Source organism: Balaenoptera musculus, chromosome 8, assembly GCF_009873245.2.
Source record: "Balaenoptera musculus isolate JJ_BM4_2016_0621 chromosome 8, mBalMus1.pri.v3, whole genome shotgun sequence".
Lineage (NCBI taxonomy): Eukaryota > Metazoa > Chordata > Mammalia > Artiodactyla > Balaenopteridae > Balaenoptera > Balaenoptera musculus.
Window position 1 is genome coordinate 38,619,155 of NC_045792.1, and position 25,806 is coordinate 38,644,960.

General features: G+C 40.5%; 1 protein-coding gene and 1 pseudogene across 2 annotated transcripts in view; both read right to left on the reverse strand.

Annotated features, from left to right (window-relative positions):
• The window catches only part of HEPHL1 (hephaestin like 1), an 88,883-nt gene that overhangs the window by 33,480 nt on the left and 29,597 nt on the right, over positions 1-25,806 (reverse strand). For both annotated transcript variants that reach the window (XM_036859213.1, XM_036859212.1), the window contains exons 6-10: positions 25,548-25,716; positions 16,203-16,342; positions 15,927-16,058; positions 14,128-14,339; positions 10,781-10,931 (exon numbers count right to left, since the gene is read on the reverse strand). In XM_036859213.1, coding sequence (XP_036715108.1) covers positions 10,781-10,931; positions 14,128-14,339; positions 15,927-16,058; positions 16,203-16,342; positions 25,548-25,716 — 804 coding nt within the window. The remainder of the gene's footprint in view (positions 1-10,780; positions 10,932-14,127; positions 14,340-15,926; positions 16,059-16,202; positions 16,343-25,547; positions 25,717-25,806) is intronic.
• On the reverse strand, positions 3,484-4,616 carry LOC118898747 (annotated as a pseudogene).

Sequence of the window (25,806 nt, forward strand, 5' to 3'; positions counted from 1 at the left end):
CTAGTCTTATAGAGTTGTCATCAGAAAAGGTGCTTGATGTGATTTCAATTTTCTTAAATTTAGGGAGGCTAGTTTAGTGGCCTAGCATGTAATCTAACCTGGAGAATGTTCCATTTGCACTTGAAAAGAATGTGTATTCTACAGCTCTTGGATGGAATATTCCATATATATCTATTAAGTTCATATGATCTAATGTGTCATATAAGGCCAGTGTTTTCTTATTGATTTTCTGTCTGGATGATCTGTCCATTGATGTAAGTGGGGTATTAAAGTCCTCTATTATTATTGTGTTACTGCTGATTTCTCCCTTTTGTGTCTGTTAATATTTGCCTTATGCATTTAGGTGCTCTTATGTTGGGTGCATATATATTTACAATTGTTATATCTTCTTCTTGTATTGATTCCTTTTCCATTATGGAGTGTCCTTCTTTGTCTTTTGTAACAGTCTTTAAAGTCTATTTTATCTGATGTAAATACTGCTAGCCTGGATTTCTTTTGATTTCCATTTGCTTGGAATACCTTTTTCTATCCCCTCACTTTCAGTCTGTGTGTGTCTTTAGCTCTGAAGTGAGTCTCTTGTAAGCAGCATATAGATGAGTCTTTTTTAATCCAGTCATCCACCCTATGTCTTTTTTTTTTTTGCATTTGAATAAAAGATTTACTTTCATCTCAGGAAAAACATGTACATCTTAGGGAAACACACTACATTTTACAGCCCACATTAGTTTGTAGTTTGTCCTAACCCTTCCTGGCACAGCTGTCAACAGCATCAGCTGTTTTAACCAGAACTAAGGTGTTCACCCCCAATAGAATGTACACAGATGACACTAGAGGATGGCAGGGTTTTCCCTGAGAGAAGCATTAGACAGACAGAAGTTGCTGAGAGAGCCATCTTTCCAAGCAGCCCCTCCCTTTCCATTTTGGAGGATTTGCCTGAACTATGCAGCTAATCAGCACTTAAAGCATGTGCCTCTTCTCCCTATATAATCACCCACCCTGCCCCAAAGCACTTGGGCTCGCTAAGCCCTCACAGCCTCTGACCCAAAATAGCAATTGAAGATTCTCATGTACGTTTCAGCAGTCACACCTAGTAAATTGGGAATTGGGGCCCCTAAACTCCATCAATCTACAGCTCTGTGCTTATTTCCACAACTGGCTATGGGGAGACAGGCATTTTTAGTCACCTCAACTAGATCTTAAGATTAATTAACTATATAAAGTGCTTTTAGGTCCTTAGAGATAGACATGATATAAATAGGTGGTTTATGATCAAGAATGATAAATACACAGATAAAAATAGCTCTAGCTAGATGACCTTAAGGCTTGGAGATGGGCGGGCAGGGCAATTGTTCCCTTATTATATCCTTAGTCATTTTATTCGTGCCTATTTTTGTCTGGAGTCCACATACTAAAGGTCAGGTTCAGAAGCTGAAGGTTTCAAAATGACCCTGGTTCCACTATAAAAGTTTTCTTCAGTTTACTAGTAGCTTTTATATAACTCTGAGGTTTAACAGAGCCCATCAATTTCTATAAGTTTAAGTGAGCATATTCAAATGCAAAAGAACCTAGAGAAAGTCACCTAAGATACCGTCCCCTCCTCTGAAAATCCCTAAGGGGATTTTGAAAATTTCTCCCCAAATACAGGATTAAGCAACAACCAATAAGATACTAGTCCAAGGAAAAGGGACTCTTCTCACCTCATCACTGTTACTGTCAGCACCCATTGTACTGCCACCTCCTAAGGATAAAATTCAAGAAGGATGAAGGTCTGTGGACTCCTTGGGTGGTCACTTAGGTTCCTAGTGCCAAAAACTAAAAGGGCTAGTATGAGTTCAGGGATGGCAAGGTAAATTTGTAAGAACTATAAATATCTGTAGAGGGAGCTGAACAAGCAGCAAATATTTCAAAGAAGGATAGGAAATAAACAGTAAGTGTGATAAAACATCAAGTCTAAAGTCTGTAGAGATGCCAATGCAAAAATTTGAAACAAAGTTTGAGAATCATTAATAGAAATGAAATAAGTATTCGTTTTATTAACTCACTAGGCTTAGACCTGTGTTTAACAAGCAAGCCTGGTAATAGCACCATGGTTAGACTATAGCCTGCTTTTCCAAGCCATCATTGTACAATTTATTAAGCAAACAAGGGATCAAATGTCTCTCATCCACCCGATGTGATCTTTTTATACATACTCCTAATGAGTCCCATTTGGAACAGCTGAAAATCTTTTAGCAAAAGCTTTGAAGATGAGCTCATGAACTCAGTTTAAATTTCACCAGTTAAATTAAGTCAAATGGAAGGAACTCAAATGAGTAGTTGCCCAATCAGAGCCCATTATCTGCAAGTCATCAAACCGTGTGCCCCGCCCCCCAATAAAACCTTAAAACCTTGACTCAATTATTGAAAACCCACATGTAACAAAGTGAAAGGGTTAATTTCCATTCCTCAATTTCTCAGTCCCAGGTTAAAAAGCAAACAAACAAAAAAAAAACCCAAACAGCTATTTAAGAAATACTTGCCAAAATCAGATAGGAAAATTAAAGCCTGCATACTTATGAATCAGAATTGTTGTACTACAGCCAGGTTGCATACAATTACATCAGTTGGTTCTGTATACAATCTAGAACTGACTAGGACAAAATTTAGAATAGAAAAGCTATAAGAAACAGGTTCCTAACTACAGAAGTTGTAAATTTCAAAAGGGTATGAAGAAACTAATGTAATTTCAGACTTTTCTCCCTTTACATTTCAAATAGATGTTCTGCAAAAATATATACAATTTTTACAGACGAATACAAGTTTTTGTCTTAAAAACAGAATATTCCAGATTTGTAATTGAGCCTTAAGTCAAGTATTCTTGGCCATAGCACTAGGCGAATAAACTAGGAATCACTCAAACCAAGCCAAAGTAGAACAGGTATAAACATCCTGAGCATTGGACTTCCTATTCAAGAAGCACATCTAGAAAAGCTAATTATAGAGGATAAAGCTTCCCTTCACACTCTGTGGTACAGTGTTGAGGCTTCTAGTCATAGGTTCTATTACTTGTAGCTTAAATCCATTTTACACATGCCACTGGCGTTGTTAGTATTTCTATTTTAACACTATAGAAGTTAATGGATTCAGTGGGCATATTTAATGAACTCTATGACTAGCCTGGCTACTGGCCACTTTCCTGTTCTAGGCAAGTAATTAGTCTCTCCACCCTACCATCTTCACTAAATCTAAAAGTCCTCCTCTGTGGCCTCCCAAAGTTTGCCTGTTGCTGAAACTGAACTCTGCTTCTTTCACTTCTTTCAGATAGTGACTCTTCAAGGGGGACTACTTTTCCCATGTATTTATTCCTGTTAGCCATAAGCCTCCTGCCACTTGCTTTTCTCCATTGCTAGAGTAGAACTCTTGGAGGTTATGGCCTGCACAGCCTGAAGTCCAACTTCATAAATACATCTGATTTCACAGCAGGCGTATGTGGCTTTGGTGGCTGGAGTTGGTTAAGAGACAATTATTGCACTTAAAAGGCTATCGTATTAGATACGCCAAACCAGCTCCTACTCCAGCAACACCTGCAAAAGCCAGCAGCACATTTCTGAGGCCGTTTGCTAGGTCCTCTCCATGGAAGAAGTCCAAAAACCCATCCCAGCCTCTTCGTTTGACTAGCCAGTCTTGTTTTGTCCTTACGAGAACATCTGTGATGCTTTCTGCTAATGGTTCGATGCAGATTTCTTGGTTTATACTCCTCAAGTGTTTGGCCACAAAGGCACCAAAAGAAAGAAGAGTCACAATCCTGCCCCAGTTTGTAACTCCGTCACTGAAAACATGGACCATCACTCGAGACAAAGATTTGACATCGTCTTCGTTTTTGATGTCCAGTTTCTGAAGCATGCCTTGGAAGGCCGTCTCGTGGCTGTGTTGCACACCGTCCCCGACCCGTTGCACGGTCTCTAACGCCTTCCAGCTGGCGGCCCCTGACCCGCCCAGTGGCTTCACGTCCTTGGCGCCGGTTGCCTGCTCCCGGAGGTATCGAGAGTTAATCTCCAGGGACTGCCGGTACAACTCGTCCTCCTCCTCCTCTGCTGGGGGCGGCATCGAGGGGAGTGAGCCGTCCGTGCTGGGGCTGTTACTGGCCTCGCCGACCAACTCCAGCAAAGGCAGGACAGCCAGCCACTTCCCCAGAGGCTCCGGCTCCCACCTGTCCAGCTCGTCTTCGGGCTACATGATGGCATCGGAGGCCAAGGATTCCATCTCCTCAGGCGGCGAGGCACGGCGGGTGGGTGCGAAGAATAGCAGCCTGGCGGGGGTCGCGGTGATGTCGGGGCCCTCGGCGCCAATGGGTGAGGGCCGCGTGACCCTCCGGGCATCGGGCACGAGAGTGGCTGGGGGGGAGGGGTGGAGGGGTGGAGGGGGGTGGAGGGGGTGGAGGGGGTGAGGGTGAGGGGGTCGGGGGGGCACCATGCCATCTTCCCCTCCTCCTACCTCCCGCCGGGCCGTGGCCTCCTTTCCCGCAGCCAAAAGCTGCCTCCCTGGAGGAGAGGAGCCGCTGCCGCTACCTGGTCCCAATCCGGTTCCCCCCAGTAGAGTTTGAGTCCGATTACTGTGTTTCTCTTGAGGCCGAGCATCTCAAACCGCCGCTTCCGCTTCCTGAGAAAAATGGGGGACGCCCCGACTCCTATCTTGAAGAGCGGAAGTAACAACTGAGAGAGGCGCTCCTAGATCATGGTTTTAGGGCCAGTCCACCCTATGTCTTTTGATTGGAGTATTTAGTCCATTAACATTTAAAATGATTATTGATAGATATGTACTTATTGCCATTTTGTTACTTGTGTTCCAGTTGTTTTTGTAGTTCTTCTTCTTTTAGTTTCTTCACTTGTGGTTTGATGATTTTCTTTAGTGGTACGTTTGTGTGTTCCTTTCTCTCTAGTTTTTGTGTATCTGTTGTAGGTTTTTGATTCGTGGTTACCATGGGATCATATATGATGACCTATATCTACTTGTTTTAAACTGATAGTCATTTAAGTTCAAACACATTCTGAAAGATCTACATGTTTTACTCCCCTCCCACACATTTTGTGTTTTTGATGTTATATTTTATATCTTCATGTTTCTTTCTTTACTGAGTACTGTAGTTATATTTGATATTACAATTTTTTTCTTTTAATCTTTGTACAAGCTTATTTAAGTGATTGATCCTCAGCCTTTACCCTATATTTGCCTTTAGTAGTGGAATCTTTTCTTTCCTATAGATTCCTACTTCTTGTTATAGCCTTTTCTTTTCCACTTAGAGAAGAACCGTTAACATTTCTTTTAGACTAGGTTTAGTATCGATGAACTCCTTTAGTGTTTGCTTGTCTGAGAAGTTCTTTAACTCTCTTTCTATTTTAAATGATAATCTTGCGGGGTACAATATCCTAGGTTGCAGGTATTTCCCTTTCAGTACTTTGAATATATCATGCCACTCCCTTCTGTTCTGCAATGTTTCTGCAGAAATATCAGCTGATAGCCTTACAAGGGTTCGCTTGTATATGACTCTTTGTTTTTTGCTTGCTGCCTTTAGAATTTGCTCTTTAACTTTTGCCATTTTAATTATGACATGTCTTCGTGTGGGTCTGTTTGGCTTCATCTTGTCTGGGACACCCTGTGCTTCTTGTATCTGGATATCTGTTTTGGAAGTTTTCAGCCATAATTTCATCAAATACATTTTTGATCCTTTTCTGTCTCTCCTCCTTCTGGGACCCCTATAATGTGAATGTTGGTACATTTGATGTTGACCTAGAGACCCCTTAAACTGTTCTCACTTTTAAAATTTGTTTTTCTTTTTGCTGTTCTGAATGAGTGATTTCCTTTATTTTTTCTTCCAGATCACTTATGTGTTCTTTTGTATCACCTAGTCTGCTGTTAATTCCTTCTAGTGTGTTTTCATTTCAGTTATTTTATTCTTCATTTCTGACTGGTTCTTTTTTATATTTTCTAGTTTCTTGTTAAAATTCTCACTGTGTTCATATATTCTTTCCCCTAATTCAGCCAGCATTCTTATTACTATTGCTTTGAGCATTTTATCTGGTAATTTGTTTTATTAGTTGTGTTTTCAGGGGTTTTCTCTTGCTCTTTCAATTAAAACAAATTCCTTTGTTTTCTCATTTTGCTTAACTTTATCTGACTATGAAAGTAGGTGAAACAGTTACGTACTGTGATCTAGAAGGGGTGTCCTTATGTGGGAGCATTCTTTTACAGTCCGCATGTGCCCAGTGGTTTTTATGGGAGAGCTGGATCTGACATGAGCACAAGTTATGTCTTTCCCCAGGGTGTGCTGGCAGCTATCACCTTGGTAGGAGGTGGGGCTGGAGATAGATGGGCTAGGGCCAGAGCCAGGTGTGAGACAAGGTTTCCTCTCTGCTTAGTGGCTGTCACCACCCTATCAGGGGCAGGGACAGGTCCAAGTTGCTGGAGCAGAAGCCCTGAGAGTCAGGTCTGAGTTTGCTCCATCCCTTCAAGTGTGTGCTCTCCCTACTCCCAGCACTGGCACCCTCAGCTCAGAGGGGAGCTGTGCTGGAGCAAAAGGGGTTGGAGCAGGCACTTGGCATGGGTTGAGGCCCAGGCTGTGGCAGTTCAGCTGTACTCAGATATTGGGACTGCTTCTGGTGCACTGCCTATGTACGCACCAGAAATGGCTGCCACTGCCCTGCTCAGACACTGCTTCAGGTCTGGCCTCATTTGTGTCTCACAGCCAAGCTCTCGCCCCTTGGCCACAGTAGCTGTCACCCCAGTGGAGCTATGTCATGAAGCAAGCAGGCCTGTAGCAGTTGCTAGGTTCAGGCTGGGGCACATGCCAGGGCAATCACAGGAAGCTGTCCAGCCGCCCATGCTGTTTCAATCTTCCCTCTCTGCCCTGTTTCAGGAGTAAGCAAACATGTGCATGCTGCTCGAGAGTGGAGCCCAGGCTTCCTTCAGCCTTCCTACTAGTCCCACTGGCCCTTCAACCAGTCTAAGGGACTCATCTTCCTGGCATTGGACCCCAGGACTGAGGTGCACGACATGTGGCTCAAAACACTCACTCCCCAGGGAGGCAGGGAGGATCTCTACCTGTGTAATCTCCCTCTTTTTCTGAGTCCCCTCCCAGGGGCGCAGTTCCCTACCTGATTGATTCTCTTCCCTTCATACACATCCCATTAGATCTTTCTTTTCTCCTTGGTTGCATACGAGTCTTTCTGCCAGACTTCAGTTAGTTTTTAGTGAGAATTGTTCCACATGTAGATGTGGTTTTTTTGGTTTTTTTTTTTTTTTTTTTTTAATTTATTTATCAGTAATAGTGGCTCACGGGCTTAGTTGCTCCGTGGCATGTGGGATCTTCCCAGACCAGGGCCCGAACCCGTGTCTCCTGCATTGGCAGGCAGATTCTCAACCACTGCGCCACCAGGGAAGCCCGGTTTTTTTGGATTTTATTCATTCATGATATTTTATGCAAATGTAATTGTAGTCACTTTTTTAAATTATAGTTTATAAAGTCCATAGTCATGAAAGTGAGTTTCTATGAAATTGTAGTCACAAAAATACATGTCTACAGTTTTTATTTTTATTTAAATTATAATTATTCCTCTTTAGCTGTCAAGCCCAGTTTTTTTTCTTTTAACATCTTAATTGGAATATAATTGCTTTACAATGGTGTGTTAGTTTCTGCTTTATAACAAAGTGAATCAGTTATACATATACATATATCCCCATAGCTCTTCCCTCTTGCGTCTCCCTCCCTCCCACCCTCCCTATCCCACCCTTCTAGGTGGTCACAAAGCACCGAGCTGATCTCCCTGTGCTATGCAGCTGCTTCCCACTAGCTATCTATTTTACATTTGGTAGTGTATATATGTCCATGCCACTCTCTCACTTTGTCCCAGCTTACCCTTACCCCTCCCCATATCCTCAAGTCCATTCACTAGTAGGTCTGCATCTTTATTCCCGTCTTGTGCTTAGGTTCTTCATGACCTTTTTTTTTTTTCTTAGATTCCATATTTATGTGTTAGCATACAGTTTTTGTTTTTCTCTTTCTGACTTACTTCACTCTATATGACAGATTCTAGGTCTATCCACCTGACTACAAATAACTAATTTTCATTTCTTTTCATGGCTGAGTAATATTCCATTGTATATATGTACCACATCTTCTTTATCCATTCATCTGTTGATGGACACTTCGGTTGCTTCCATGTCCTGGCTATTATAAATAGAGCTGCAATGTACATTGTGGTACGTGACTCTCTTTGAATTATGGTTTTCTCAGGGTATATGCCCAGTAGTGGGATTGCTGGGTCGTATGGTAGTTCTATTTTTAGTTTTTTTTTTTTTAGAAATTCACGTTCTTTTATTTATTTATTTATTTATTTATTTATTTATTTATTTATTTATTTATTTATGACTGTGTTGAGTCTTCGTTTCTGTGCGAGGGCTTTCTCTAGTTGCGGCAAGTGGGGACCACTCTTCATCGCGGTGCGCGGGCCTCTCACCATCGCGGCCTCTCTTGTTGCAGAGCACAGGCTCCAGACGCGCAGGCTCAGTAATTGTGGCTCACGGGCTCAGTTGCTCCGTGGCATGTGGGATCTTCCCAGACCAGGGCTCGAACCCGTGTCCCCTGCATTGGCAGGCAGATTCTCAACCACTGCGCCACCAGGGAAGCCCCCTATTTTTAGTTTTTTAAGGAACCTCCATACTGTTCTCCATAGTGGCTGTATCAATTTACATTCCCACACACAGTGCAAGAGGGTTCCCTTTTCTCCACACCCTCTCCAGCATTTATTGTTTGTAGATTTTTCGATGATGCCCATTCTGACTGGTGTGAGATGATATCTCATTGTAGTTTTGCCTTGCATTTCTGTAATGGTTAATGATGTTGAGCATTCTTTCATGTGTTTGTTGGCAACCTGTATATCTTCTTTGGAGAAATGTCTATTTAGGTCTTCTGCCCACTTTTGGATTGAGTTGTTTGTTTTTTTCATATTGAGCTGCATGAGCTGCTTGTAAATTTTGGAGATTAATCCTTTGTCAGTTGCTTCATTTACAAATATTTTCTCCCATTCTGAGGGCTGTCTTTTCGTCTTGTTTATGGTTTCCTTTGCTGTGCAAAAGCTTTTAAGTTTCATTAGGTCCCATTTGTTTATTTTTGTTTTTATTTTCATTTCTGTATGAGGTGGGTCAAAAAAGATCTTGCTGTGATTTATGTCATAGAGTGTTCTGCCTATGTTTTCCTCTAAGAGTTTGATAGTGTCTGGCCTTACATTTAGATCTTTAATCCATTTTGAGTTTATTTTTGCGTATTGTGTTAGGCAGTGTTGTAATTTCATTCTTTTACATGTAGCTGTCCAGTTTTCCCAGCACCACTTATTGAAGAGGCTGTCTTTTCTCCACTGTGTATTCTTGCCTCCTTTATCAAAGATAAGGTGACCATATGTGCATGGGTTTACCTCTGGGCTTTCTATCCTGTTCCATTGATCCATTTTTTTTTTGTGCCAGTACCATAGTGTCTTGATTACTGTAGCTTTGTAGTATAGTCTGAAGTCAGGGAGCCTGATTCCTCCAGCTCCGTTTTTCTTTCTCAAGATTGCTTTGGCTATTCAGGGTCTTTTTTGTTTCCATACCAATTGTGAAATTTTTTGTTCTAGTTCTGTGAAAAATGCCAGTGGTAGTTTGATAGGGATTGCCTTGAATCTGTAGATTGCTTTGGGTAGTAGAGTCATGTTCACAATGTTGATTCTTCCAATCCAAGAACGTGTATATCTCTCCATCTATTTGTATCATCTTTAATTTCTTTCATCAGTGTCTTATAATTTTCTGCGTACAGGTCTTTTGTCTCCTTAGACAGGTTTATTCCTAGATATTTTATTCTTTTTGTTGCAATGGTAAATGGGAGTGTTTTCTTAATTTCACTTTCAGATTTTTCATCATTAGTGTATAGGAATGCTAGAGATTTCTGTGCATTAATTTTTTATCCTGCTACTTTACCAAATTCATTGATAAGCTCTAGTAGTTTTCTGGTAGCATCTTTAGGATTCTCTATGTATAGTATCATGTCATGTAGATGTGTTTTTGATGTGTTTGTGGGAGGAGATGAGTTCCACATCCTCCTACTCCACCGTCTTGATCCCTTCCCTCTAGGCATTTTTGTTGACTCCACACTCTGGTGGCCATTTGAGTTTGGACTCTTGTGCATTACTCTGCCACCTTGGGTAATCTCTCCAAGACTAACAAGAATCCCATGTTACTCACACAAATTACAATGTGGGTTTTCTATTGTTAACAACTGATGTAAAAGAGACAGAGAAGGATAATTAACTAATTTCTGCTACATGAAGATCTTGGATAGGAATGGCTAATGTTTTACAAATTAACACTTTAGATAGTCATACATACAACTTGATAAGAGATGCCTTGCTGGATAATAATTATTTCCAATTATCACCTGGATTATCAGACTTAATGACATTATTGCAAACCCAAGGGAGGGCATTTTGTCAGTAATTTTCTACATTTATGATGTACTGTGATCTTTGCTAGTTCAAATTTTGTATTGCTTTATCTAAGGCTGATAAAGTGCTTTAGAAGTATTAATTAAGTTTCACATCTCTCGAGATAGGGAGGTTTCACCATACCTTGTGAGTCTGAAGCCATGAAATATTTTCATCATGACCAAGAACAATACCCAAGAAACCAAACTTAAGATAGCTAAAGCATTCCAAACATTTTCACTTCAAATGCAATTATGACTTTCCTTTACAGGAGGGAAAAACATTTTTCATACCATGCATTTGGTTGGACTTCACAAACTCTTTGTCGTCCTTGTCAACACTGAAGGGACGCCAGGTAAACTTCTGAATATTTTCATCAAGATACCTGCTCAGATTCTCATCAAAGACTGTGAATAATAGGTAAAATTCCTTGTCTATTCCTTTCTATAGAGAAGAAAGAAATGAATGTATTAAAGTACAGCTTGGAGGACTTCTTAGCTCTACTTCACTTTCAAAGTTAACACAAAGTAACACAAAGTAAATTAGGGTCAATGTCAGCCATAGATTTACTAGGTCATTTTGTAAATCAGGTTTCTGATAAATTCATTCTACACCCAACAAATTCATCTTCCTCATTATATCCTTCTCCCTGTCCATGTGACCTCCTTAGAGGAAATAAGTCGTTGCTCAGAAGCTTTCCTTCCCTGTGGTACTCCTATTTTCAGGCTGGTCATCACTGTCTTATTTTCCTTACCCTAGACTCCAAGTCCTGGCCTCGGCCTCTCTCTCTCTGGCCTCATCTCCATGTATCACCCCCTAACTTATTCCAGCTACCCTGACCTTTTGCTCTTCTGTGAACACACCAACTTCATTCATGCCTCAGGGCCTTTGTGTGTGCTGTTCCCATTGTATAGAAGGTTCTCCTAGGTCTTGCCTGGCTCAATCCTTTATTCTGTTCCATTCCCTACACAGACATCACCTCCTCAGAGTGCCCTTCCCTGACCACCCTATACAAAACAGTCACTCATCTTCCATCCTGCCTGCAAACTCACTCAGTTTACTCTACCACACTTTACTTTTCTTCATAACACTTATCTGCACCAGAAATTATATTTTATTTATGCACTTATATTTTTTGATGTTGCCCCACTGCAATGTAGGCTTTGTGAGAGTAGGGAAGTTTTAGGTCCCTCTCTGTATCCCCAGCTCCAACAAAAATGACTGGAAAAGTAGGCGCTCAATAGGTGTTTTTGAGTGAAATAATGAATTCACGTAACCCATAGACTTCGCTATGTTATGTTAATTTGAGTTGATATTCAGGGATTACTTCCCACTGTGTATATTCCTAATCCATCTTTTTTGAGCATGTCTGACCAAACAGCATCTTGAACTGCTGAAATCTACTTTTCTTTAAAGCTGAACCAGAGGGGTAACTGTATTTTCTGTCCCTTAACCATCTTCCCATCCCTAATGTGCTCCCTTCCAATCTACCCTTCATCCTGCTGCCTGCTCCAGAGGGATCCTCAGCAGTGCCATCTGATCATATCTCTCTACTTAATCTGGAGAATACAATCTAAACTCACAGTGATCAGTTCCTGCCTACCTGTTCAGCCTCATGTCTCAGCCCTTCCCTCCTGGCACTTGGACTGAAGTAAGGCCAAGATCCTTGCAGCAATCTGAATTTGCTATGTTCAGCAAGCCTCTGTCCTTTATGCGTGTACCCCCTCAACTTTGATGGTCTCCCACTGTAATCCAACTTCAAGGGTCAACTTAGCTGTCCCACCCCTGTGAAGCTTTAACTCTTCATTGAAGATAAGGGTATTCTTTGTTTTATGTTCTTACTATACCTTATGTACACTTACTGCTTTTATCACATGGTGTTTTAGAAGGCAATAATTTAAAATGATTGGCTATGGAAAGAAACAATATAGGCTTAAAAATTTTCAAAATACAATATAAAAAATTGGGGGGGGACAAGGGGTCAAATATATTTTAAAAGATCTTGGGTTCTAGTGCCATTCTGCTTAAATGCTATGAAAACTGGGACAAATGACTTGTCTTCTCTAAGCCTAATTCCCTCATTTGCAAACTGAGGATATAAGTAGTCCCTACTTCATGTTTTTTTGGAAGGTAAATTAGATACTGTAGGTAAAACACTCAACACAACATCTGGCAAATACTAAGTACTCAATGTTAACTGTTATTAACTGTGATTGCAATTGTACACAAGATGAGAAGGAACCATTGAAAGGAGTTCAGTTGAAGAACCTCATCATCTGAGAGTTACTTGGAATGTAACTGGGTCTATAAAAGTGGGATATTAGCCCAGGAGAAGGTTAGAAGGTAGGTGATAGGACCCTGTGTAATGATTAATTTTATGTGCCAACTTGACTGGGCTATAGGGTGCCCAGATATTTGGTCAAACCTTATTCTAGCTGTTTCCATGAGGGTGTGCTTGGATGAGATTAACATTTGATTCAGTAGACTGAGTAAAGTAGATTGCCCTCCTTAATGTGGGTGGGCCTTATCCAATCAGTTGAAGGCCTTAGCAGAACAACAAAAAGTCTGACCCTCTCACAAGTAAATGGGGATTCCTCCTGCCTTTGAACTGGAACAACAGCTTTTTCCTGCCTTTGGACTCAAACTTAAACACAGGCTCCTCCTGGGTCTTGAGCCTGCTGGCCTTTTGTGTCTCCTGGGTCTCTTGCTGTGACTCACCCTGCAGATCTTGAAACTTGTCATCCTCCATAGTCATGTGAGCCAACTCCTTATAATAGTTTTCTTTCTATCTATATACACATCCTAATGGTTCTTTTTCTCTACAGAACTAGGATTATTGCCAAATATTACAAAATATACCATTTAAATAAATAGCTTGCTATTTCTGATTGGTAAAGTAACTTAAAATGGTTAAATGGCTGATTTTTCCTCTTTTCATCAATGTGTTTAATATCATGCAGACATAGCTTGAAATGCTATGCTTTGCCACACTAATCAGTGTAGCTTAATCGAAACTTCTAAGTTGGGACTTGCAAGAAACAACCTACTTGCTTTCTTGTTCCTTTGGTCATAGTGACTAATTTCCAGATTATAGTGGTGAGCTACAGGGGTTCTCAAACTTGGTTGCACATTGGAGTCACCTGGAGATTCTGATTTAATTGGTCTGGAACACCTGAATAAAGGATGCTTAAAAGGTCCCCCCAGGTGATTCCAATGTGTGGCCAAATTTGAGAAAACTTGCCCGCCAAAAAGTTCCCAATTTGCATTTCATATAGATCTCTGAAGCTTCTAGAATCAAAGCAATGCACAGGGAAAGAGACCCACCAAATTCCAGCCACAACAAGCAGAAATCCTGGTTTTCTAGGTGGGCATCTGTAACTTTCAGATCTTAAATTTACATTTAAGATCTGAAAATTAAAATTTTAATTACATTAAAATTACCTTAAATTAAAATTCAGATCTTAAATTAAGGAAAAACAAAATAAAATAAAATCCTCATTTCGTAGAAGTCAATTTCAAGAGCAATGAGGAAAAATCACTTTTTGTAACTGACTCTTTATTAATATTTACTCCCTAGCCATATTTCTGATCTCTCTCACATACAACCCTGAGAAGAACTTGGTGACCTTTGATGGCCTACCTGTGTCCCATCAGCATTGAGAATGCCCTTTTTACAGACTAGCAAAGGCCCTACAAGGCCAGAGCTGGTGTCCTTGATTGGCTCAACAGCTGAGAAGTAAAGATAGGTCAGACAGGGGGGATCATCAGCTGTTGGGCTTACGCTTTCAGGCACCGTCCACCTGTATGTGAAAGTTTCACCTGGCTTAACGTGTGCCCCTGGCTTCAGAAATCCTGAGGAGATAAATGAAACAGTTATTCAAAGCAACAGCCAAGAACATTAAACTTGTCACACTGGGTCTTCCAGCCCTGGTGTGTCTCTCTCTGATGATGTACTTTGTGGAAGGACAGTTGTTTTCACTGTATCCTACCAGGGAGGCCACTGCCACAATCTGCTGTTTCATGAGATAGAAGCTTATATCAAAGGATTATCTTCTTCACAGATTACATTTAATATCTTCACAGATACTACTTCTTATTCATCTACCAGGCTTAGCAAATGTTAGAAGAGCGATAATTGCCCACTTATATATTAATATATAAATGTAAATTCATAAAATATCATTGAGTACCTTCCATGTGGAATATATTATACTTGGCCTTGCAGAGGACACCCCAAAAAGTTAAACAAGAGACCTATCTTTAAAGAGTTTGAAATCTAGAAGGTTGAACTAGGAATAACCCAAATAACTACAAGTTAGAGGAGGTAAGCGAAGGCCCAAGGTAACAAAGCTGATAAATGGCAGATCTGGGATTCAAATTCAGGGCTGTCTGATTCCAAAGACTTTGCACTTAACCCTCACATTATATTGCCAAATGAACACATTGAATCTCTCCAACTAGACTGGGGCCAGAGACTTTCTGCTTCTTGTCCAGAGCTTTGCAAAAAGGCGCCCAGTAAGTTTTCTGAGTTAAACAATAGAAAATGTGGACATTTGCGCTGTCACTAGTGTTCTTTCTGCACACACACAAAAGTCATTGTGAGCATTTTGACCAAGGAAGAGACTGCAGGCACAGGAAATGTTTCTGTGGCAGGGGCAGGGGAGGGTGGGTGTAGAGAGGGGGAATATTCCCTCTGTTCCTTCCTTCTCTGTCCCCTCCCCATCACCTGCTCTGGACTGTGACCGGCCTCATACTTGGGCATGAAGAAGTAAGTATCCCAGGAGTCATGATGTCTGTTGTAGTGATGGGGAAGGCTTCCATCGCGACCAGGAGTTTCCCAAAAGCAGTATCATGAATGGAAGGATAGTTCCTGCAGCCACTGGGTAGAAGCTGCCTTTCTTACATGTAGAGAGCCTGTGCTACATACTCTGTGTTTGGGAGAGGTCGTGTATGATGGTAAGCACATAATACTGGTTTTAAATAAATATTTGTCGATAGAGACAAAGTAAAGACCACGTGTAAGATTTTGATTTCAACAAAACATTGGAAATCAGAGTTCCCTTTCAGCCTTCAGCCACAGATCCCATCCAAATGCAGCAGAAAAGCTCTCCATCTTAGAGAAGTGGGGTGACTGTGAAGTAGCTCACTTTGAGATTTATTACATTACTGAGGGAAAAGGAAAGGCATTAACATTTCCTAAGTACCTACTGTGGGCCAGACCCTGTCCTAAATTCTCCCCATCCTTTCCCAAAGCCCTATGAGGTGAGTGTCATTATCTGCATTTGATAGGTGAGAAGAATAAGGTTCAGAAAGTTGAAAGAGCTGCTCAAGCTCACAGGGCTGGTAAGTAAAGGGACCAGGATTTGAACCAGGTCTGTCCAGTTTCAAGTCCTTTGCTCACTCATCCTGTTTGCTCCCAAGTCTGAGGCTGGGACTTACCATCTACATTTTGGGCTGCATCAGAGGCCTTGTCATAGATCACACCGTGGGGCAAAATACTGTAGACCTTGTCGGCTTTGTTAGCAAAGGTCACTAACAGAGTATCACCCACCTCTGCCTTGATGATGGGACCTGAGAAATATTAAGAGAAGGAGGGATAAGAGGATGAAAAGAGAGAAGTGGATAGGAGCAGGAGAAGAGTCATTCCATGTTAGGTGTGCATGTCCTACTAAAACATTTCCCCTGTTCAAAACATGACAGATGGTTTCACTGTACCAAGAATTCCAAGGTGGGCTTCTGCCTCAGAGAGTCTTTTTCTTCGAGTAAAAGTTGCATCAACATACTCTATATACTGAGCCTTCCAATATTTTCCTCCTATTCTGTTGTCCCCTTGTGTGAAGTAGAGCTCAGAGTCACTGTGGAAAGAATAGGAAGTTGGCTGAGATTACACCTCTGCATATCCACCAAGTGCCTTAATTATGGAGCTTTATTGTATTGCCTTTAGCCCATTTATCCACCCATATCTCCAGAAAAGATAGCACAGTCTTCAAAATAGTCAACCAGCCTTAAAAGTCTTCAGAAGCTGTTTGATGCTCAAGCTCATTTCTCTCTTAGCCATTGTACTTTCTTCCCCAGAGGTCCAGCAACTGAAGAAGGCACAGGCAAACTCCTTAATTACCAATATTGGAGTCCCAGAATGGTGTCCTACAAAGTAACAAAGAGCTAACTGGTTTCTTTGCAGAATAAGCATCCCTCTATCTCTTGCTGATGTCAATATGAATAGACTCTGCATATAGTATGCTCTGATATCTGGCATGATTAAGGAATGGAGTGTCTAGTTAATCAAATAATTTAATCAATGGAGTTACCATACAAACTATATACATGAAATACCAAATTTCAAAGCTGTGAAATACGATAATATAACTTCCAATTAGTACTATCTCTATTCTATTTCTGTCAATGGTGCCATCACTCTTGCAGACGTGCAGGCTTTGTCTTCTTTTTCTGCCTCATCTCCTTATCTTGTTCATCCTGACTTTGTAACCTTTTATTTTGCACCCTTCCTTTTCTTCACCTTCATTTCTTCATCTTTTCCTTTCCTTCCTTCCCATGGTCACAACCCCAGTAAGTGCATGTCCTCCTCACCTTGTGCTTGGACCATTATATAAACCTCCTAACTGTGCACACAGCATCCTCTATCTCACATTGGCTCACTCTTTTTTTTTTTTTTACCTTTTTTTAAAATTGCATTTTATTTTTTTTGAATTTTTTTATGCAGCAGGTTCTTATTAGCTATCTATTTTATACATATTAGTGTATATATGTCAATCCCAATCTCCCAGTTCATCCCACCCCACCCCCCCACAGCTTTCCCCCCTTGGTGTCCATACATTCAGTTTTTTTCTCAGCATACACACTACTACTACGTTAATCTTCAAAATAGTAATTTTTATTGTCATTTTACCTGCTCCAAAATCTTCTGTTGCTTCCAATTGCCAATTGCCAATCAAGTAAAGTTCAAATGATTGGAGGACCTCTGCAATGGATATCCAGTTTACCCCAATTCTCTCTGCATTGCTCTATGTAAGTGCCCGTTCCCCATGCAAATCCCCCACACCAGTCATTCACTCTCTGATCTAATCACTCTGCTTTATGGCAGATGCTTTGCATTAACCCCTGCATCTAAAATTTCCCTCTCTTTACAATTCACTTATATAAATTCTACCATTCTTGAAGACCCTACTTAAGTTCCACTTCCTCTGTGAAGTCTTTCTGGTTATCGTAGCTCTCTCTGAATGCGCAGAGAACTCACCGTCTGGACAACTCACCTAAATCTTATTTGTAACTTGCAAAATCACTTCTCTTCTCCTGTGCATTCAGCTTCTTTCTCTACCTGAGATTAGGAACATTGTTTTAGACCTCCCTGCATCCCTTATGTCACTTAGTACATTGTGCTGTCACATATTACATTAAATATTGATTGAATATAGCTTAATATTTCATATTTTATAAGGAGCTTCTGAATTCTGGAAGGCTTCTAAGAAATGATTTTCAATGTTAATTTTCATTATTTTGTTTATGGAGAGATAGTGGTCCATAGAGAATGTTCATATCAAAAACATTTTCATATATGGTCCACACAAATTCTTTAGGCAAGCCTCAAGTGCATTGGTTTGGTGGAAGAATGAATGAATGAATGAAATTTACAATGAAAGAAACAAAGGGTATCTTATTGACCACAAAGACAATTTTTAAAACACTCCCTCAAACATTAAAAGGATTATAGGATAGATTCTTGCTGGGGATGAGGGCCCGGATGGCCGCGGGAAGCCAAGGATACAGCATTACATTTAGTCTTCATGTCTCCATAGGCTCCTCTTGGTTGTGACAATTTCTCATACTTTCCTCATTTTTGATGACCTTGACAATGTTGAGGAGTACTGCCTTGTTCTAAAGCCTCAGAGTCTTCTGCTTCAGTTGGCAGAAAGAGAAAGAGACAGTGGAGGAGCCACTTCAGATTCATAAAAACCACAGCTTAGAGGAAGTAATATCTTGGAAAATTTTGAATATTAAATAATACATGCTACTGGATTATAAGGGAAAGAGTGACTTTAAAGAAAAACCTTGGGGGAGACCTTCAAGATGGCAGAGGAGTAAGACGTGGAGATCACCTTCCTCCCCACAAATATATCAGAAACATCTACATGTGGAACAACTCCTACAGAACACCTACTGAATGCTGGCAGAAGACCTCAGACTTCCCAAAAGGGTCTTGGTGCTCCAGCCGGGAGTCAGGCCTGTGCCTCTGAGGTGGGAGAGCTGAGTTCAGGACATTGGTCCACCAGAGACCTCCTGGCTCCATGTAATATCAAATGGCAAAAGCTCTCCCATAGATCTCCATCTCAACACTAAGACCCAGCCACACTCAATGACCAGCAAGCTACAATGCTGGACATCCTATGCCAAACAACTAGCAGGACAGGAACACGACCCCACCCATTAGCAGAGAGGCTGCCTAAAATCATAATAAGGTCACAGACACCCCAAAACACACCACCGGACATGGTCCTGCCCACCAGAAAGACAAGATCCAGCCTCATCCTCCAGAACACAGATACTAGTCCCCTCCGCCAGGAAGCCTACACAACCCACTGAACCAACCTTAGCCACTGGGAGCAGACACCAAAAACAACAGGAACTATGAACTCGCAGCCTGCGAAAAGGAGACCCCAAACACAGTGAGTTAAGCAAAATGAGAAGACAGAGAAACACACAGCAGGTAAAGGAGCAAGGTAAAAACCCACCAGACCAACAAATGAAGAGGAAATAGGCAGTCTACCTGAAAAAGAATTCAGAGTAATGATAGTAAAGATGATCCAAAATCTTGGAAATAGAAAGAAGAAAATACAAGAAATGTTTAATGAGGACCTAGAAAAACTAAAGAGCAAACAAACAATGATGAACAACACAATAAATGAAATTAAAATTCTCTAGGGCTTCCCTGGTGGCGCAATGGTTAAGAATCCACCTGCCAATGCAGGAGACACAGGTTCGAGCCCTGGTCTGGGAAGATCCTACATGCCGCGGAATAACTAAGCCCGTGTGCCACAACTACTGAGAGCCTGCGCTCTAGATCCGGCGAGCCACAACTACTGAAGCCTGTGCGCCTAGAGCCCGTGCTCCACAAGAGAAGCCACCGCAATGAGAAGCCTGCACACTACAACGAAGAGTAGCCCCTGCTCGTTGCAACCAGAGAAAAGCCCGCGTGTAGCAATGAAGACCCAAAAAGCAGCCAAAAATAAATAAATAAATAAAATAAAATTCTCTAGAAGGAATCAATAGCAGAATAACTGAGGCAGAAGAACGGATAAGTGACCTGGAAGATAAAATAGTGGAAATAACTACTGCAGAGCAGAATAAAGAAAAAGAATGAAAAGAATTGAGGACAGTCTCAGAGACCTCTGGGACAACATTAAATGCACCAACATTCAAATTATAGGGGTCCCAGAAGAAGAAGAGAAAAGAAAGGGACTGAGAAAATATTTGAAGAGATTATAGTTGAAAACTTCCCTAATATGGGAAAGGAAATAGTTAATCAAGTCCAGGAAGCACAGAGAGTCCCATACAGGATAAATCCAAGGAGAAACACGCCAAGAAACATATTAATCAAACTACCAAAAATTAAACACAAAGAACAAATATTAAAAGCAGCAAGGGAAAAACAACAAGTAACACATAAGGGAATCCCCATAAGGTTAACAGCTGATATTTCAGCAGAAACTCTGCAAGCCAGAAGGGAGTGGCAGGACATATTTAAAGTGATGAAAGAGAAAAACCTACAACCAAGATTACTCTACCCAGCAAGGATCTCATTCAGATTTGACAGAGAAATTAAAAGCTTTACAGACAAGCAAAAGCTAAGAGAATTCAGCACCACCAAACCAGCTTTACAGCAAATGCTAAAGGAACTTCTCTAGGCAGGAAACACAAGAGAAGGAAAAGATCTACAATAGCAAACCCAAAACAATTAAGAAAATGGTAATAGGAACATACATATCGTTGACTACCTTAAATGTAAATGGATTAACTGCTCCAACCAAAAGACATAGACTGGCTGAATGGATACAAAAGCAAGACCCGTATATATGCTGTCTACAGGAGACCCATTTCAGACCTAGGGACACATACAAAGTGAAAGTGAGGGGATGGAAAAAGATATTCCATGCAAATGGAAATCAAAAGAAAGCTGGACTAGCAATTCTCATATCAAACATAATAGACTTTAAAATAAAGACTATTACAAGAGACAAAGAAAGACACTAGATAATGATCAAGGGATCAATCCAAGAAGAGGATATAACAATTGTAAATATTTATGCACCCAACATAGGGGCACCTCAATACATAAGGCAAAGGCTAGCAGCCATAAAAGGGGAAATCAACAGTAACACAATAATTGCAGGGGACTTTAACACCCCACTTTCACCAATGGACAGATCATCCAAAATGAAAATAAAGAAGGAAACACAAGCTTTAAATGATACATTAAACAAGATGGACTTAATTGATATTTATAGGACATTCCATGTAAAAACAACAGAATACACCTTCTTCTCAAGTGCTCCTGGAAGATTCTCCAGTATAGATCATATCTTGGGTCACAAATCAAAGCTTGGTAAATTTAAGAAAATTGAAATCGTATCAAGTATCTTTTCTGACCACAATGCTATGAGACTAAATATCAATTACAGGAAAAAATCTGTAAAAAATACAAATACATGGAGGCTAAACAATACACTACTTAATAACCAAGAGATCACTGAAGAAATCAAAAAATACCTAGAAACAAATGACAATGAAAACACGAAGACCCAAAATCTATGGGATGCAGCAAAAGCAGTTCTAAGAGGGAAGTTTATAGCTATACAAGCCTACATCAAGAAACAAGAAACATCTCAAATAAACAACCTAACCTTACACATAAAGCAATTAGAGAAAGAAGAACAAAAAAACCCCAAAGTTAGCAGAAGGAAAGAAATCATAAAGATCAGACCAGAAACAAAAGAAAAAGAAATGAAGGAAAAAATAACAAAGATCAAGAAAACTAAAAGCTGGTTCTTTGAGAAGATAAACAAAATTGATAAACCATTAGCCAGACTCATCAAGAAAAAAAGGGAAAAGACTCAGATCAATAGAATTAGAAATGAAAAAGGAGAAGTAACAAGTGACACTGCAGAAATACAAAGGATCATGAGAGATTACTACAAGCAACTATACGCCAATAAAATGGACAACCTGGAAGAAATGGACAAATACTTAGAAAAGCACAACCTTCTGAGACTGAACCAGGAAGAAATAGAAAATATAAACAGACAAATCACAAGCACTGAAATTGAGACTGGGATTTAAAATCTTCCAAAAAACAAAAGCCCAGGACTAGATGGCTTCACAGGGAAATTCTATCAAACATTTAAAGAAGAGTTAACACAAATCCTTCTCAAACTCTTCCAAAATATAGCCAAGGGAGGAACACTCCCAAACTCATTCTACGAGGCCACCGTCAGCCTGATACCAAAATCAGACAAAGATCTCACAAAGAAAGAAAACTACAGGCCAATATCACTGATATGAACATACACACAAAAATCCTCAACAAAATACTAGCAAACAGAATCCAAAAGCACATTAAAAGGATTATACACCATGATCAAGTGGGGTTTATACCAGAAATGCAAGGATTCTTCAATATATGCAAATCAATCAATGTGATACACCATATTAACAAATTGAAGGATAAAAACCATATGATCATCTCAATAGATGCAGAAAAAGTTTTTGACAAAATTCAACACCCATTTATGATAAAAACCCTCCAGAAAGTAGGCATAAAGGGAACTTACCTCAACATAATAAAGGCCATATATGACAAACCCACAGCCAACATCCTCCTCAATGGTGAAAAACTGAAACCATTTCCACTAAGATCAGGAACAAGACAAGGTTACCCACTCTCACCACTATTATTCAACATAGTTTTGGAAGTCCTAGCCACAGCAATCAGAGAAGAAAAAGAAATAAAAGGAATCCAAATTGGAAAAGAAGAAGTAAAGCTGTCACCCTTTGCAGATGACATGATACTATACATAGAGAATCCTAAAGATGCTACCAGAAAACTACTAGAGCTAATCAATGAATTTGGTAAAGTTGCAGGATACAAAATTAATGCACAGAAATTTCTTGCATTCCTACACACTAATGATGAAAAATCTGAAAGAGAAATTAAGGAAACACTCCCATTTACCATTGTAACAAAAAGAATAAAATACCTAGGAATAAACCTACTGAAGGAGACAAAAGACCTGTATGCAGAAAACCATAAGAAACTGATGAAAGAAATTAAAGATGATACAAACAGATGAAGAGATATACCATTTTCTTAGATTAGAAGAATCAACATTGTGAAAATGACTCTATGACCCAAAGCAATCTAGAGATTCAAGACAATCCCTATCAAACTACCACTGGCATTTTTCACAGAACTAGAACAAAAAATTTCACAATATGTATGGAAACACAAAAGACCCGAAATAGCCAAAGCAATCTTGAGAAAGAAAAATGGAGTTGGAGGAATCAGGCTCCCTGACTTCAAACTATACTACAAAGCTACAGTAATCAAGACAGTCTGGTACTGGCACAAAAACAGAAATATACATCAATGGAACAGGATAGAAAGCCCAGAGATAAACCATGCACATCTGGTCACCTCATTTTTGATGAAGGAGGCAGAAACATACAATGGAGAAAAGACAGCCTCTTCAATAAGTGGTGCTGGGAAAACTGGACAGCTAGCTACATGTAAAAAAATGAAATTAGAACACTCCCTAACACCATACACAAAAATAAACTCAAAATGAATTAAAGACCTAAATGTAAGGCCAGACACTCTAAAACTCTTAGAGGAAAACATAGGCAGAACACTCTATGACATAAATCACAGCAAGATCCTAATTGACCCACCTCCTAGAGAAATGGAAATAAAAACACAAATAAACAAATGGGACCTAACGAAACTTAAAAAGTTTTACACAGCAAAGGAAACCATAAACAAGATGAAAAGACAACCCTCAGAATGGGAGAAAACATTTGCAAATGAAGCAACTGACAAGTGATTAATCTCCAGAATTTACAAGCAGCTCATGCAGCCCAATATCAAAAAAACAAACAACCCAATCAAAAATGGGCAGAAGACCTAAATAGACATTCCTCCAAAGAAGATATACAGATAGCCAACAAACACGTGAAAGAATGCTCAACATCACTAGTCATTAGAGACATGCAAGTCAAAACTACAATTAGGTATCACCTCACACCAGTCAGAATGGCCATCATCAAAAAACCTACAAACAATAAATGCTGGAGAGGGTGTGGAGAAAAGGGAACCTCTTGCACTGTTGGTGGGAATGTAAACTGATACAGCCACTATGGAGAACAGTATGGAGGTTCCTTAAAAAACTAAAAATAGGGGGCTTCCCTGGTGGCGCAGTGGTTGAGAGTCTGCCTGCCAATGCAGGGGACACGGGTTCGAGCCCTGGTCTGGGAAGATCCCACATGCCGCAGAGCAGCTGGGCCCGTGAGCCACAGCTACTGAGCCTGCGCGTCTGGAGCCTGTGCTCCGCAACAAGAGAGGCCGCGATAGTGAGAGGCCCGCGCACCGCGATGAAGAGTGGCCCCCGCTTGCCGCAACTGGACAAAGCCCTCGCACAGAAACGAAGACCCAACACAGCCAAAAATAAATAAATAAATAATTAATTTAAAAAAAAAAAAAAAATAACACACACACAAAAAAAACATATATATGGATCTAAAAAAAAAAAAAGGTTATGAAGAACCTAGGGGCAGGACAGGAATAAAGATGCAGACGTAGAGAATGGACTTGAGGACACGGGGAGGGGGAAGGGTAAGCTGGTTCGAAGTGAGAGAGTGGCATGGACATATATACACTACCAAATGTAAAATCGATAGCTAGTGGGAAGCAGCCGCATAGCACAGGGTAATCAGCTCGGTGCTTTGTGACCACCTAGAGGGGTGGGATAGGGAGAGTGGGAGGGAGACACAAGAGGGAGGAGATATGGGGATATATGTATATGTATAGTGGATTCACATTGTTATAAAGCAGAAACTAACACACCACTGTAAAGCAATTATATTCCAATAAGGATGTTAAAAAAAAAGGATTATAGGATAATAGCAACACTTGTTGGTATCACACTGTACACTTTATAATGCTTTCACAGACATCTTTGCATATGATTCTACAATAAGAAGTCACAGGAATCTGCATCCACTTAATGAATTGTTAGATTCAATTTTAAAAAATACTATATGCTGCGGGAGCCCAGAGAAAATTATTCAGGTGTCAGGGGAGGCTTTACTTAAGAGGTGACAGACATTAGAGTTAGAGTTTGAAGGGAAAAATGGCATTATACTGGACAGGGAGAAAGAGGAATTCTGGGTAGAGGGGGCTTAACTTATATCAGGCTGTTCTTGAGCCAAAAAGGTTAACCTTCCTTGACTAGTTCATCTCCATTGAAAGAGAGTCCTGCTGGGACTTCCCTGGTGGTCCAGTAGTTAAGACCCTCTGTTTCCATGCAGGAGGCGTGGGTTGGATCCCTGGTCAGGGAACTAAGATCCCACATGCCGCGTGGCGGCCAAAACAAAATAAAACAAAACAAAACAAAAAGAGAGAGTCCTGCCATATTCCCTTTTTAAAACTGTCTGCTTCATGTGTGCAAGCACCTTACTCTCTCCTCTGTCAGCTTAGTATTTCTCATGGCATTTAACGCTGCAGCTTGCACATAGTAGATGCTCATAAAATGTTTGATGAATGAATGAATCTAGTGCTTTGATTTAGCCAGCAAATCACGAAGCAATAAATACTCCTCCATTTCTCAGCTGTACACATTACAGGGCTCAGAGCTCCTTCAGTGATGTCATTATGCTATCTATGCAGTATGTGCTCATACGAGCAGTGCCTGGACTACAAATGAGATCACAGCGAAAAGCCTAATAGATGCCTCTCTTATGAGAGGCTTAGAAACACCAGCAAAGAGAGCTTACCTGCCAGAGGCATTTAGGGGAAGACCACTGAATTTGTTATAGCCTTGAGGACCATAATCCCAAAGAATTTTTTCAGCTGCTATAAAGTAGTGCCTCTGTTGACCCTTCATCTTGGGGTGAAAAATATCACTTTTGCAGTTACCAACATTGTATTGCCCCAGCATGCCAGCTGCAGAAGAGAGGAAAGCCATGAGCCAAGGTATAAATGCTCCAAAAGAAATCATACAGGAAAAGAATGATAGATTTGACTTCATGAACA